This window comes from Giraffa tippelskirchi, chromosome 7 (genome assembly GCF_054371585.1).
Source record: "Giraffa tippelskirchi isolate mGirTip1 chromosome 7, T2T-mGirTip1v1.2.pri, whole genome shotgun sequence".
Classification (NCBI taxonomy): domain Eukaryota; kingdom Metazoa; phylum Chordata; class Mammalia; order Artiodactyla; family Giraffidae; genus Giraffa; species Giraffa tippelskirchi.
In genome coordinates this window covers 16,353,771-16,366,254 of record NC_137281.1, presented here as the reverse complement: position 1 = coordinate 16,366,254, position 12,484 = coordinate 16,353,771, and the positions used below count along the sequence as shown (strand labels likewise).

Sequence of the window (12,484 nt, the reverse complement as noted above, 5' to 3'; positions counted from 1 at the left end):
ATCAGAGGGAAGGGCCGAGGGCAGGGATAGGTCTGTCCTTGGTGGGTCTATAGAGCTGGTTTGGAGGGACTAGAAGGATGACGGCCAGTGGGTGGGTACAGTTGGGTGCTGGGGTGAAAGATATTTGGGTTTTGGTGTCAAGGGGAGAGCCTGGGAGAGGGGGCGAAGGTGGGTTTGCAGGTGGGCAGGCCAGCCACGAAGGAATGTGCTGGGTGTGAGCAGGTGGGGGCGGCAGAGTTATGTGTGTGGGTGCCCAGGTGTGGTGAGAATCTGTACATGTTTTCAGGCTTTGCTTAACAAGGGCGACAAGATCCACTCCCCCTGGAGGACCCAGGGCTCCATCTCAGATCCAGAGATCCAGACCCAGAAAGCCAGGAGTTTCTGCCTTCTCTAGGCTCTGCCCATAGACCATGATTAATTGTGCCACCTCTCCAAGCTTGAGCTCACCAAGTCGGTTTTACAGTCCAAGGATAAAGTCAAATCTCTGGGCAACTTCAGGTGTGGCTTTCCTGTACTTGTCCAGCACCAGAATGAGGGAGTTTGCTAGGTGGTTGCTAGGTGGGGAAGGGTGAGCTTCAGAATCTTAATCTGCCTGGAGATTGAGAGGTGGGGTTTCTCCTTCAGAAATATACTCCATTTCTCTCCCCCCACCCCATCCTGCCATCTTCTGTCCATCTCCATCCTTCTCTCCAGTGTGTAGTTCTCATCACTGTTGTTCAGTCACTCAGTCGTGTCCAACTATTTGCCACCCCATGGACTGCAGCACATCAGGCTTCCCTGTTCTTCACTATCTTTGCTCAAACTCATGTCCATTGAGTTGGTGATGCCATCCAACCATCTTGTCTTCTGTCGCCCCCTTCTCCACCTGCCCTCAATCTTTCCCAGCATCAGGGGATTTTCCAATGAGTCGGCTCTTTGCATCAGGTGGCCAAAAAGTACTGGAGCTTCAGCTTTAGCATCAATCCTTCCAATGAATATTCAGGGTTGATTTCCTTTAGGACTGACTGGTTTGACCTCCTTGCAGTCCAAGGGACTCTCAAGAGTCTTCTCCAACACCACAGTTCAAAAGCATCAATTCTTCGTGCTCAACCTTCTTTATGGTCCAACTCTCACATCCATACATGACTACTGGAAAAACCATTCATTCTCACTTGCACTATTTAATTCAGGACTTTGGCATCCATCTCCATATATGAGATTAACCTGGAGTTGTCCTTTCTCTGCTGTTTCCTAGAATGAGTAGTGGTGGTTTCAGGGGCTGAGCTGTCACAGCACCCCTTAGCACTCTCATGAAATGTGCGATGTGGGTACACACAGTGTGCCTGCCCCTCCATGGGGCCTCAGAGCCCAGGCCCTACCCAGAGCCTCTCAGCACAGGAGCTGCCACTGGGCTTCCCAGCTCCACTTAGGCTCTGCACTATGTCCTGTAGAATGGCGAATATTTGTTCCCAGGGCCTCAGCACATCTTGCCCATAAAATCATTGGGATCTGAGTCATCCTTTGGGAGGATAGATCTTAACTCCTTGTTTCTTCTCTTGTTATTGGCCTATGCAGATTTGCCATTTCCTTTCTTTTTTGGTGGCACTGGGTCTGTGTTGCTGGGCCTGTGTTTTCTCTAGTTGCAGTGCACAGGCTTCTCATTGTGGTGGCTTCTCTGGTTGTGGAGCTCAATATCCAGGGCATGTGGGCTTCAGTAGTTACTGTGCGCAGTAGCTGCGGTGCACGGGCTTAATTGTCCCAAGACTTGTGGGATCTCTCCAGACCAGGGATCAAACCCAGATCCCCTGCAATGGCAGGCAGACTCCCAATCACTGGACAACCAAGGAAGTCCCGCCGTTTCTTTTTGTACCAGTTTTGATCTCTCGTATTTTCTAAGAACATTTTAACTGCATCTAAATTTTCATATCTATTATTGTAAAGTCATACAAAATCGGTCCCTTTTCAGTCCTGGTTTTATTTGTGCACACTTTTCCTCCACCTTGACTATACATGTTAAATTTGTGCCCCCCACCCCCGATCTCTGTTCTCTTTTTTGGTCTGGATTTGTTGACATCTCCCCAACTGTTCACTCAACTTATTTTCAGTTTCACCTTTCCCATCCAAGTAGGAGGGCCTCACCCTTGCTCTGTCTCATGGCAGATGCTTAGCAAACTGAGTCCTTATGGAGGTTAGGGGAAGGAAGAGGTTATGTCATTCTGCCCTTTCTTGCTTCCACACCTCTCTCTGGGATGATGACTCCCTCCTGGCCCAAATCCCCCCTAAATCTTGGTCACAGCTGTGTGTCAACTGGCCCTACAGGTGAAGGTGCCTGCCTGTGAGTCACAGATGAGCAAGCAAGCCCCCACACCCCATGCTTTGGGGGAAGGGAGCCATCCGTCCATGGGTTCCTCCCAGAATGTTTAATGAAAGCCTGCTTTGTGTCAGGCACAGGAGCTGGAGGACCAGTGATGAACAAAACAGAAAACAATGGGCCCAACAGGGAGACAATGAACAAGTAAAGGAATAACTGCATCATGGTAAACTAAATACATAAAAAGCCATCAGGATAAGAACAGCATGTGTGCGAGGATAGGACTCTTAAGATTGGGTATCAGAAGAAACCTCAGCAGGTGACATTTATTCATTCATTCTGGAATTATTTTTTGAGCCAGCACCTTTTAAGTACCATTCTTCTAGTCAATGGGATATAAAAGTGACAAAGGCAGACAAGCCCTCTAATGGGCAGAGACAATTTGCAAGAAAAAAAAAAAAAAGGATAAATAAAATGATCTTTAGAGAGAGAGATGCGCTGGGAGGAAAAGAAAATTATAGAGTATAACCCTAGAGCAGTTTGGCACATTTTCATATGTAACCCAGGATGGGAAGTCAGACAAGGATTCCTGGATGATGGGTAGATGGAGGGAGTAATGGTCATGGCAGATAGTGACTGAGAAAGGAGAGAACTTTAGATGTGGAGTTAGGAGGAACTCTCTTAGAGTGTGGCACCTGAGGGAAACCAAGAGGCTGCCAAGGGAAGAACTTGAATGAATACCAAAATGAATAAATAAATACAGGACTTCCAGGCAAAAGGAAAGAGCGAGGCTAACTATCCAGAAGACGGTCCAGAAGAGCATAGAGCCTGTGTGCCCAAGGAGAAGAAAGAAGAGAACAGAGAAAGGGCTTTGAAGGCCAGTGCAAAATGTTGGGATTCCATTCGAGACGCCAGGGGTGGTCTTGGAAGGGTGGTACACGGCCGCAGCCACGCGCCTCGACTTTGACTGGGCCTCCGCGCCGCCTCCTCTGTGACATCACGGGACTGTGACGTCGCGGTAAGACGTTCCAGTCCCTCCAGACCCGAGCCCCGTCGAGCAGTAACATCGCGGCAGGTGCCAGGGCGGCTGGCTGGGCTATGAAACCGTAGGAAGCCATGTCGAAACGCGACATCGTCCTCACCAATGTCACCGTTGTTCAGCTGCTGCGACCGCCATGCCCGGGTGAGGGAGGCGGCGGAGCGACCCCTGGGTGGGGGGAAAGGGCGATGGGTCCCAGCCCTTGACGGCGGGAGGCGCCCCACTAGTGTCCACCAGGAGCCGGACGGGAGGTGCGGGGTGAGGCGCCGCTTGGCGGTCGGGGCTCTTCCATCCAGAACCGCTGCCCTCACTCCCCGCAGCCCCATCCTCCTCACCACCTGGTTTGCGAGCAAAGTGCAGTGCGTTCTTTGACGACGGTGGAGGGGAAGGCGACCCCCGCCCCCAGGCTGGGTTTTGCGCCAATAGCGCCGTGGAAGGGTAGAAACCTGGCCTGGGCGGAGGCGGGAGCCGGGTCTACGAGGGGGCACCTGGGATCATCACCCCCTTCCCTCCCCGCCCCGGGGCTACGCGGGGCCGCGGTGGGCGGGGCTTGGGCGGGGCTCCAGAGTCCTGGAGACCCTTGAAGGCGCCTGTAGGCCTTGAACCCCTCTCCCTGCTTATCACTCGGTCGGTGATCTCAGTGGTCGGTTTCCCCTTGGCAAAGCGGGTGTACAGCGCATACCTCACAGGATTCAGTGAGCTGATGCAGGTGAGGAGCTCAGCACAGCACCTAGCCCTTGGTGGCACCAGGAAATGGGAGCGTCATTGTAATAACTGATAGAGAGCGCGCCCAGTACCGTGTTTCACCTACCGGGTGAGGCTTCATCACTGAAGCTGCCCCAGGCTCTTCCTTCCCATCGCAGCAGCTCTCCTTCAGCCCATGTACCCGATCCAGGAGCAGAGGGAAGAAGGCAAGCCTGGGGGAAGTTGCAAAAGAAGGCCAGCTGAGGTTTCTTCTGAAAGGTCACAGAGTGGGCTCAAATCCCTACTCTTCACCCATATGGAGAAATCCCGACTTTTCACGAGAGCAGAAACAGAACCCCCAGGAATACATTCTTAAGGTCACAATAACCACCAATAAACACTGAAGAATAGTTTTATGAACTTGCAGTGCTACTGGAAATACACACAGCCCAGCCTCAGGCCACAAGGTCTTTGGCAGACTGGAGAGACTAGGAAGAGAGGTCGGCTGACCCCCTAACTCCTAATCCCACCCCTTCCAAGGTCCCTTTGATTCTGGTGCCAAACACAACTCCAACCTTCATCCTCCAGGCTCTCTCCAATCTCTTCCCTCTCCCTTTCCTCATGAATACACTTAGTGTCAGACGTTCCCTCTATTAAAACCAGCACCGATTGTGCCTTGAGATCTCGCTGAGTCCTCACAGTAGCCCTCAGGTGAAGGGTCAGGTGTGACACCAGGAATGAGGCTAGTTTCATTACCTTGCCCAAGACAACTCAGCTGGTAGGTGGCTGAGCTAGGGCTGACATCCAGGCTTGACCCTCAGCTTAAAACCCTCTGCCAGCCAGGCTCCCTGACTGCTGTCTCCACCAGGTCCCTCCTCCCCACATCAAGCCCTCACCTATAGCTCAGACAACACAGCTTCAAGCGTAGGTGTTTTAAATGCAGTATGGATGTGAACACGCGTGTTTGGAGAAGCAGAAGCTGATAGGGGTTTCCATTTGTTTCATATGTTATGATGGACTTGTGTTTCTGAGGCTAAGAATCACCTTGTTGGAAACAGGATTCCTGGGGCTCAGTGCAGACCCGCCGAGTCAGATTTCCCTAGGAAGAGGTCTTCCGGTGATCTTTACCAAAACAGTTTGGGGACCACTGGACTAGATCAATTATCAGACAAGTTTGAGAAATGATCTTCAAAATATTGTGTGTGGCATGTTTCCTAGACTCTCTTGTAAGCACTGCCCGTGTCACCTCATTTAATCCTTACAGCGATCCTCTGAGAGAAGTATCATTGTCACCTCCATTTTACAGAGGAACTTGAGGCACAAAGACCATCACCCCAAGCAGTTGTTAAAAATACACACCCACTGAGTTAGAATCCCCAGGGAAGAGGCCCTGGCACTGATATTTTAAAGCAAGCCCACGCCCTATTCTGTGGATCGGATACGTTTGGGAAACACTGGGCCACTAGTGTTGGACAGTTGGCCACTAGGGGCGAGGAGTCAGCGGCAGATCCTGAGTGGCAAAGACGACTCATTCTGTCGAAGTAATGGTGCAGCTCATTAGCTCATTGTCCCTCTCCCCCGATCCCCACAGTAACCAGAGCACCGCCCCCACCAGAGCCCAGGGTTGAGGCACAGCCTGCGCCCCAACCCCAGCTGGAGCCAGAGCCAATCAAGAAGGAAGTCCCACCACCTCCACCACCACCGCCCCCTCCTCCAACTAAGAAGGTTCGGGAGCTGATAGTTGGCATCAATGGGTGAGTCACCCCTGAGTGGTTCCCGAAGCTTTAGGGCCTACCCCTAAAGCTCTACCTCACTGGTAGAGGCTTTTCAGCCTCTACCCCATTGGGCTTCCCTGGTGGCTCAGCTAAAGAATCTGTCTGCAATGCAGGAAACCTGGGTTTGATCCCAGGATCGGGAAGATCCCCTGGAGAAGGAAATGGCAACCCACTCCAGTATTCTTGCCTGGGAAATCCCATGGACAGAGGAGCCTGGTGGGCTACAGTCCATGGGGTCACAGAGTCAGACATGACATAGCGACTAAACGACTCTCTGTTACTAACGGGGCCATTTCCTCATGTCTTACCAATGCCTTCATCCTGCCCATCCTGGAGAAACACAGGGATCAAGTCAAGAGGGCTCCACCTTCCAAGAGCTCACATTTGGGCAGAAAGTCAACAAATACGGAACATGGCAGCTCAGTGGTGAACAATGTGGAACTTGGGGGGAGAGTAAGACTGAAGAGGGCTGTGTTAGCCAGGGACTCAGGGAAGGCCTCTGGGAAGTGACACTGGAGTCTGACCTGAGTGACAGTGGGGCAGCAAGCAATGGCTATGGGGTGTGGGGGGCAGCTCAGTGTTCTAAGGACAGGCAGGAATTCAGCACAGCGGGTGGGGGTGGCACAAGCAAGAGAGAAGAGGGGGGAGGATGGTGGAAAGCCACACAGGGGCCTGGAGGACCACGGTGAGGAGTTTGGATCTGGTTTTACTGATAGACGGGGATAGAGGTTTTCATTTTTCAGCTCAAGAGATATAATCTGACCTGAAGTTCTACAGGATGCATCCAGCTACGAAGTGAGGAATAGGGGAGAGAGGACAGAGGGGCAGAGAAACACACAAAGTGGTGGAGATGGGCGAGGTCGTGTGAGCAAAATGACACTGGCCCGCACAGGGATAGGACCGTCTTCCCCAGACTGAGACATCCCACCCAGACCCCCTGAGCAGGCCTCTTCTCTGTTAGCCCCTCCCTCCTGCCCCCTCCTCTGCCTGCTGGCTGAGGACTCTGAGGACAAACCCCTAACCTTCTCCCTGGCAGATTCGGACGCATCGGTCGCCTAGTGCTGCGTGCCTGCATGGAGAAGGGTGTTAAGGTGGTAGCAGTGAACGACCCATTCATCGACCCGGAATATATGGTGAGCAGCAGACAAGAGGCAGGATGGGAGAGTGGGACCAGAGTGGGGAAGGGGTTCGGGGGAGCTCTGGGGAAGGCTCCCACTGCCCTGTGGAACCCTCACAGTCGGGGGGGGGTGCTCCCTAGGGATGCTCACTCCCCATCCACCCCAGGACTAGAAGTCATTCTGTCTCCTGCAGGTGTACATGTTTAAGTATGACTCCACCCACGGTCGATACAAGGGGAGCGTGGAACACAAGAATGGACAACTGGTCGTCGATAACAATGAGATCAGTGTCTTCCAGTGGTAAGGGCAGCTGTCTGATGCCAACCTACAACATATTAATGCAGGGGGTGTAGAGGTGATTAGAAGGGGATTCCAGCCTCTCATGTAGGGTTCAATTTGTAACCCCCCAAATTGTATGTGCATATGCTTCTGGGTACTGGTTTGGAGAGGCGATCTCGGAGAAGCCCCTGACGCCTAGAATGGTGAAGCAGTAATCTAGAAAGATGCCCCACTGTACTCAAAATACTATTTAATACACATGTGAGTGTTTTCTCTCAGGCATATCAGCTCAACCTGTCTAAAACTCAACCCTTGATTATCCTTCAACCCTCCAATCTATTTATCCCCCTGCCCAGGAAATGGCATCACCATCTAGCCAACTACTTCACTCAGTTCCTACATAAGCAACCACAGAAGCCTTCTTAAACATCAGCTGGACCTGGTTACTCCCCCCCCAATCCTCCCCACTTAAATCCTCCAGTGGCTTTCCCATCACCCCACAAACAAAATCCCAGCTGCTGACGGGGCTCCCCACCAACTATGTGCCCCAGGCCCCAGGCCCCTCCATGTCACCAAAGACACAACGGCCATCAACCTCTTGGAACCCTGCTCCAGTACCTCTTAGAACCCACTTCACCCCGTTCTCACTGATACAAACACTCCTCCTTCATCTAAAGATGTATTGTGGTTTTTAAAATATTTATTTGGTTACCTCAGGTCTTGGTTGCGGCCCATGGGCTCAGTGGTTGTCATACATGGGCTTAGTTGCCCTGCTGCACGTGGGATCTTACTTCCTCGACCTTAGGAATCAAACCCATGTCCCCTGCATTGCAAAGTGGATTCTTAACCACAGGACCACCAGGGAAGTCCCTTAAAGATATGTTTAGAATCTATTAAGTCAAAATCAGTAACAACTAGATGTTTACTAAGCTTCAAATACATTTTCAAAATACCAGAAAAAAAAAATTAAAATTTATAAAATGGGAATCAGTAAGTCTACTTTATTTACTGTAAATTAGCCACTGCTGGCCCTGTGGCTGCCTTCAATTTTACACACACACACTCGCAAGCCCTCTCCAGCCACAGGCAAGATCCACGGCCTTCCTAGTGCTCCTCCCAGCAGGTCCACTCTCAGCCCCGCTGGTCATCGGTGGTCAGGTGTGAGTGGAGGTGAGGACTGGAGAGTCAGAATGAAAGAAGCTGTCTGACCCCAATTTGAAGTCACGACAGCAAAAACAATTCCAGGTTCCAGCAGAGCAGTCGTCGCTCAGATACACTGAGTCCTTCCCTTCCTGGGCCCGGGCACCATTATCCCTGTCCCCTAGGGTACTCTCCCAGTGCTGCTCCACCCCCACACAGCCACCCCCTCAGTGTGTGCCCCGCTTGGGTGCCACCTTCTCTGTTGACTGCAGTCCTTTTTCTCCCTTCCCCACTGCTCTGCATCGCAGCACCGTGGATGCCCTCTGGGCTGTCTGCACAAGCAGTGTTGCTTGTGTGTGTACTTTACTCTGCTCCACCCCTTCCTGTTGCATGACCCTGGCCAAGGGAAAGAAGCTTGGTTTCCTCGTGTATCTGATGGGGATGCTGATCATACCCACCACATCCGAAGCAGAGAGAAGGGCCAGAGGTGTGCGGGGAGCACCAGCAAGGTCGTCCTCCCACAAGGCCTCATGCAGCGCCCCTGGGAGGGCCCTGTCAGTCTGCAGTACCACTGTTGCTCTGGCACCTGTGGGCACAGGCCCTGGCCCTGGGTGGACTCAGTACTTCCTTGAAGAACGAATGAATAGAATCCTCAAAACAGGCCCCTGGGCAGGAGGGCAGGGCCCATGACAGCCTAGGGAAGGGGGCTGGGGTCTCCAGGAGCACTGACTCTGCCGCATGCCAGCTCCCAAACTGCTGCAGAGGATTTTGTTGAAGGTCCCTTCCCGCAACTTGGAAGGCAGAAAAAGGGGAGGGGGGGATAAGAGAAGAGCTGCTTGGGTCAGATGATGAAAAGGGGGACCTGCCAGATGACCACAGCGTGAGAACCATGCGTGGTGCCCAGGGAGACGAGGAAGCTGCTCATTCCTGCCAGATGGCCTGGCAGGAAGGCCTCGCGTCAGCCTTTCTCAAATGGTGAAGGCCAGGGACTATGAAGGGGAGGCCAGGCAGGGGAGAGACCGACTGACGGTGCTGCTGCCCCTCCACAGCAAGCAGCCCAAAGAAATCCCCTGGAAGTCTGTTGGGAGCCCCTTTGTGGTGGAGGCCACCGGTGTGTACCTGTCCTTAGAGGAAACTATGGTAAGTTGGAAGGAGATGCCCGGGGCTGCCTGGGTGGGGTGGCACTCGAAGTGCCTCACAACACCCTGCTTCTTCTCTAGCCCCACATCGAGGCAGGTGCCCAGCGCGTGGTCATCTGTGCGCCCTCTCCAGACGCACCCATGTTTGTCATGGGGGTGAACGAAAAGGACTATAACCCCGGCTCCATGAAAATCGTCAGGTAACGACATATGGGCAGCAATATGCTGCAGGGTGTGCCTGAAGGACAAGCCTGGGGGTGGCGGGGGGGACAGGCCTCCATCTCACCCCCACCACTCCCCCTCGGCCCCTGGTGCTGTCTTCACTTCACTCCACTTCTCCTTCCTAAGGCCTTAGCAGCCCTCTTGTTCATGTTACCCTAAAGCCATCAGTTAGAAATGTTCTCAGAACATGCTTGGGGAGCTTCCCCTCCCCACTGCTCCCTCATCCCCAGCCCAAGTTTTCAGCAAACCAAGTCTGCGTGCAAACCCTGAAGGTCAGGTAAGGGGGGAGGGGCGGCTCTGTGGTTCACCTCACGGTGCCCTGGCACTCCTGGCTGTTTCAGCAATGCATCCTGCACCACCAACTGCCTGGCCCCCCTCGCCAAGGTCATCCATGAACGATTTGGGATACTGGAAGGGCTGATGGTGAGCTGGGGAGAGGGGGTGGGGCAGGAGACACAGCTAGGAACTTGTACCTCTTCCTCCCGTACTTGCTTGTGTGTGTGTGGAGTTAACAGGGAGAGGCTGGTTTTCTGGGTGGGGAGAAGCCCACCAGTGGTGACATCCTTTGAACTCTGGATTCTGCCTGCATGTGCTCCTCCTGTGGATGAGTGGTGGTGGCCCTGCCAACCTCCACACCTGGACCACTAACCTTGGGCCTGGGAAGAAGAAGCCAAGGAGCAGGGAAGGCCTCACCTTGGCCCTCTTCCTCCCCAAGACCACAGTCCATTCCTACACGGCCACCCAGAAGACAGTGGATGGGCCGTCGAAGAAAGCCTGGCGAGACGGACGGGGCGCCCACCAGAACATCATCCCAGCCTCCACGGGGGCTGCCAAGGCCGTGGGCAAAGTCATCCCAGACCTCAAAGGGTATGAGGGCATGAGGCTGCAACTGGGGTGGGGGCGCACCTCAGGAGGACTGGACTGGCCCCCAATCCTGGAGGTGTCCAGTGTAGGGGAAGCAGAGACAAGGGGGAATGGTGGCGAGGCCCCTGGGTTCTGACTCCTGCCCCTGCTGTGGGATTCTTCAGGAAGCTGACAGGAATGGCATTCCGAGTGCCAACCCCAGACGTGTCTGTGGTGGACCTGACCTGCCGCCTGGCCCGGCCTACCCCATACTCAGCCATCAAGGATGCCATCAAAGCAGCAGCCAAGGGGCCCATGGCTGGTATCCTTGCCTACACAGAGGATGAGGTAGGGGCTGAGGAGAAGGGACCCTGGGAAGAACCCTCTGGGGAGGGAGCATGGTTTTCCATTCGCCAAGGAGTTGTTTGCAGTGTATCAAGATAGGACCTGCAGGGCTGGGAAGGTCAGCTCTCCCCACCAAATCCGGGTCTCTGCACTTGCTCCCCTTTGGTCTGGACTGCTTTTCCCTCAAGTAGCCACACAGTGTGTCCTCACCTTCTCCAAGTCACTACTTAAACCTCTCACCTCTTCTTTTTGTGGCCTTTGTCCTTACCTGAAATGTCATTTCATGGTCACTGTTGGCTCTGCTAGCATGAACACTCCAAGACAGTAGTGACCTGGGAACTCATTTTTCACTTCCGTAGCTCCAGCCATCTTCCCAGGGCTTGGCATACAGCAGGTGTTCAACACATGCTTAGTGAACAAGACAAGGACTCCCATTTTTCAACACTTGCTTCGGGTCAGCCACAGCCCATGGCCTTCCCTGTGAGAAACGGCTATCACCTCCCTCTGCTCCATCAATCCACTTTGGTGCTGTCTCCCTGCTTTAGCTCCTTCAAGTCCACCCTCCCAAAGCTGCCGGGATCCCTTAAAGAAACCAGATCACATCACCCTCAGAGCTAGAAACTTTCCTGTGGCCTTCCACCATGATAGGGTCAAACCCCCAGGGCCCTGGTGCTCCAGTTCTTTCCACCTCAGACCCTACTGAGCGGTGGAGCTGATCAGATCCTCCTAGTCGTCCAGAGCCAGGCTCACCACCTCCCCTCAAGGGCCTCTGGCGACTCCTTCCCCTTGCAGGATTCCCAGGAAGAGATGTCTGTTGGTGCATCATCAGAGGCTGTTTGCAGTTTGTATCCTTTAGCCTGGCCCCTATCTGCAAAGCCCCCCATGAGTCTCCCTCATACCCTGTCCCAAGAACCTGGACAGAGTGGGGCTCCATCAAACACTGTGCACCCAAGAGACCGAGCTTCTGAAGGTCCTTCTTCTGTGACCCACGCTTATCTTTGAAATCCTGATATTTAGGTCGTGTCCACGGACTTCCTAAGCAATACCCACTCGTCTATCTTCGATGCTAAGGCCGGCATCGCGCTCAACGACAACTTCGTGAAGCTCATTTCCTGGTAAAGGCGGAAGGGGTCAGAGACCGTGGTGGGCAGAGTGGGAGTGGTCGGAAAGGATCCCCTGAACTCTCTCCATCCCTCTGTCCCCAGGTACGACAATGAATATGGCTACAGCAACCGGGTGGTGGACCTCGTCCGCTACATGTTCAGCAGAGACAAGTGAAGCAGGCTGGCCCGCGCCTGCTTCCCAGTGCTCCCGGGCCGGAACCTGTTTCTCCCATGCCTGTCCTCGGCCCCCCGAGGGAAGGTGGGCGTCCCCGCGTGAGGGGCCCGTGCCGCTGGGCCAGTGGTAAAATAAAAACCCAGAATGCTCACTGCTGCGCCCCATGTCTCTGCGCCGGTTACGGTGGGGTCGCGTCCGAGATCCAAACCCGCGCCGCACGCGATCGCTCGGTCGGGGCGCCCGGACCCCAAGAGCCGCTCCCGAGAGGCCGGGACGGCGCAGGCTCCAGCTCCGGCTCGGGCTCCTTGCTGGCCGCCCTCGGGCACCGCGGC

At 54.0% G+C, this 12,484-nt stretch overlaps 1 protein-coding gene and 1 long non-coding RNA gene across 4 annotated transcripts; one reads left to right on the top strand and one right to left on the bottom strand.

Moving 5' to 3' along the window:
• Positions 1-2,590: 2,590 nt before the first annotated feature.
• Positions 2,591-12,479, bottom strand: LOC145515793 (uncharacterized). Its single transcript, XR_014061015.1, has 3 exons — positions 12,305-12,479; positions 4,141-4,246; positions 2,591-3,497 (listed from the first exon to the last, which is right to left on the bottom strand). It is a non-coding gene; the product is annotated as an uncharacterized LOC145515793 (long non-coding RNA).
• GAPDHS (glyceraldehyde-3-phosphate dehydrogenase, spermatogenic) lies at positions 3,336-12,303 on the top strand. 3 transcript variants are annotated; one of them, XM_081517037.1, is made up of 11 exons: positions 3,336-3,473; positions 5,629-5,767; positions 6,825-6,921; positions 7,100-7,206; positions 9,375-9,465; positions 9,546-9,664; positions 10,028-10,109; positions 10,402-10,553; positions 10,715-10,877; positions 11,892-11,989; positions 12,080-12,303. In XM_081517037.1, exons 1-11 carry the CDS (start codon positions 3,407-3,409, stop codon positions 12,150-12,152), a joined length of 1,188 nt encoding a protein of 395 aa, XP_081373163.1. In that variant the 5' UTR covers positions 3,336-3,406; the 3' UTR covers positions 12,153-12,303. The 3 variants fall into 3 exon arrangements, with proteins under 3 accessions (XP_081373163.1, XP_081373162.1, XP_081373165.1); XM_081517036.1 differs by having other exon boundaries at positions 5,605-5,767; XM_081517039.1 differs by lacking the exon at positions 3,336-3,473 and adding an exon at positions 3,894-4,038 and having other exon boundaries at positions 5,605-5,767.
• Positions 12,480-12,484: the final 5 nt, after the last annotated feature.

Excerpts from the sequence above, each read along its gene's own strand:
- GAPDHS (XM_081517036.1), top strand. The coding sequence starts at position 3,407 with ATGTCGAAACGCGACATCGTCCTCACCAATGTCACCGTTGTTCAGCTG. Across the intron at positions 3,474-5,604 it reads GCTGCGACCGCCATGCCCGG|TAACCAGAGCACCGCCCCCA; the intron begins GTGAGGGAGGCG and ends CGATCCCCACAG. Across the intron at positions 9,466-9,545 it reads TGTCCTTAGAGGAAACTATG|CCCCACATCGAGGCAGGTGC; the intron begins GTAAGTTGGAAG and ends CTTCTTCTCTAG.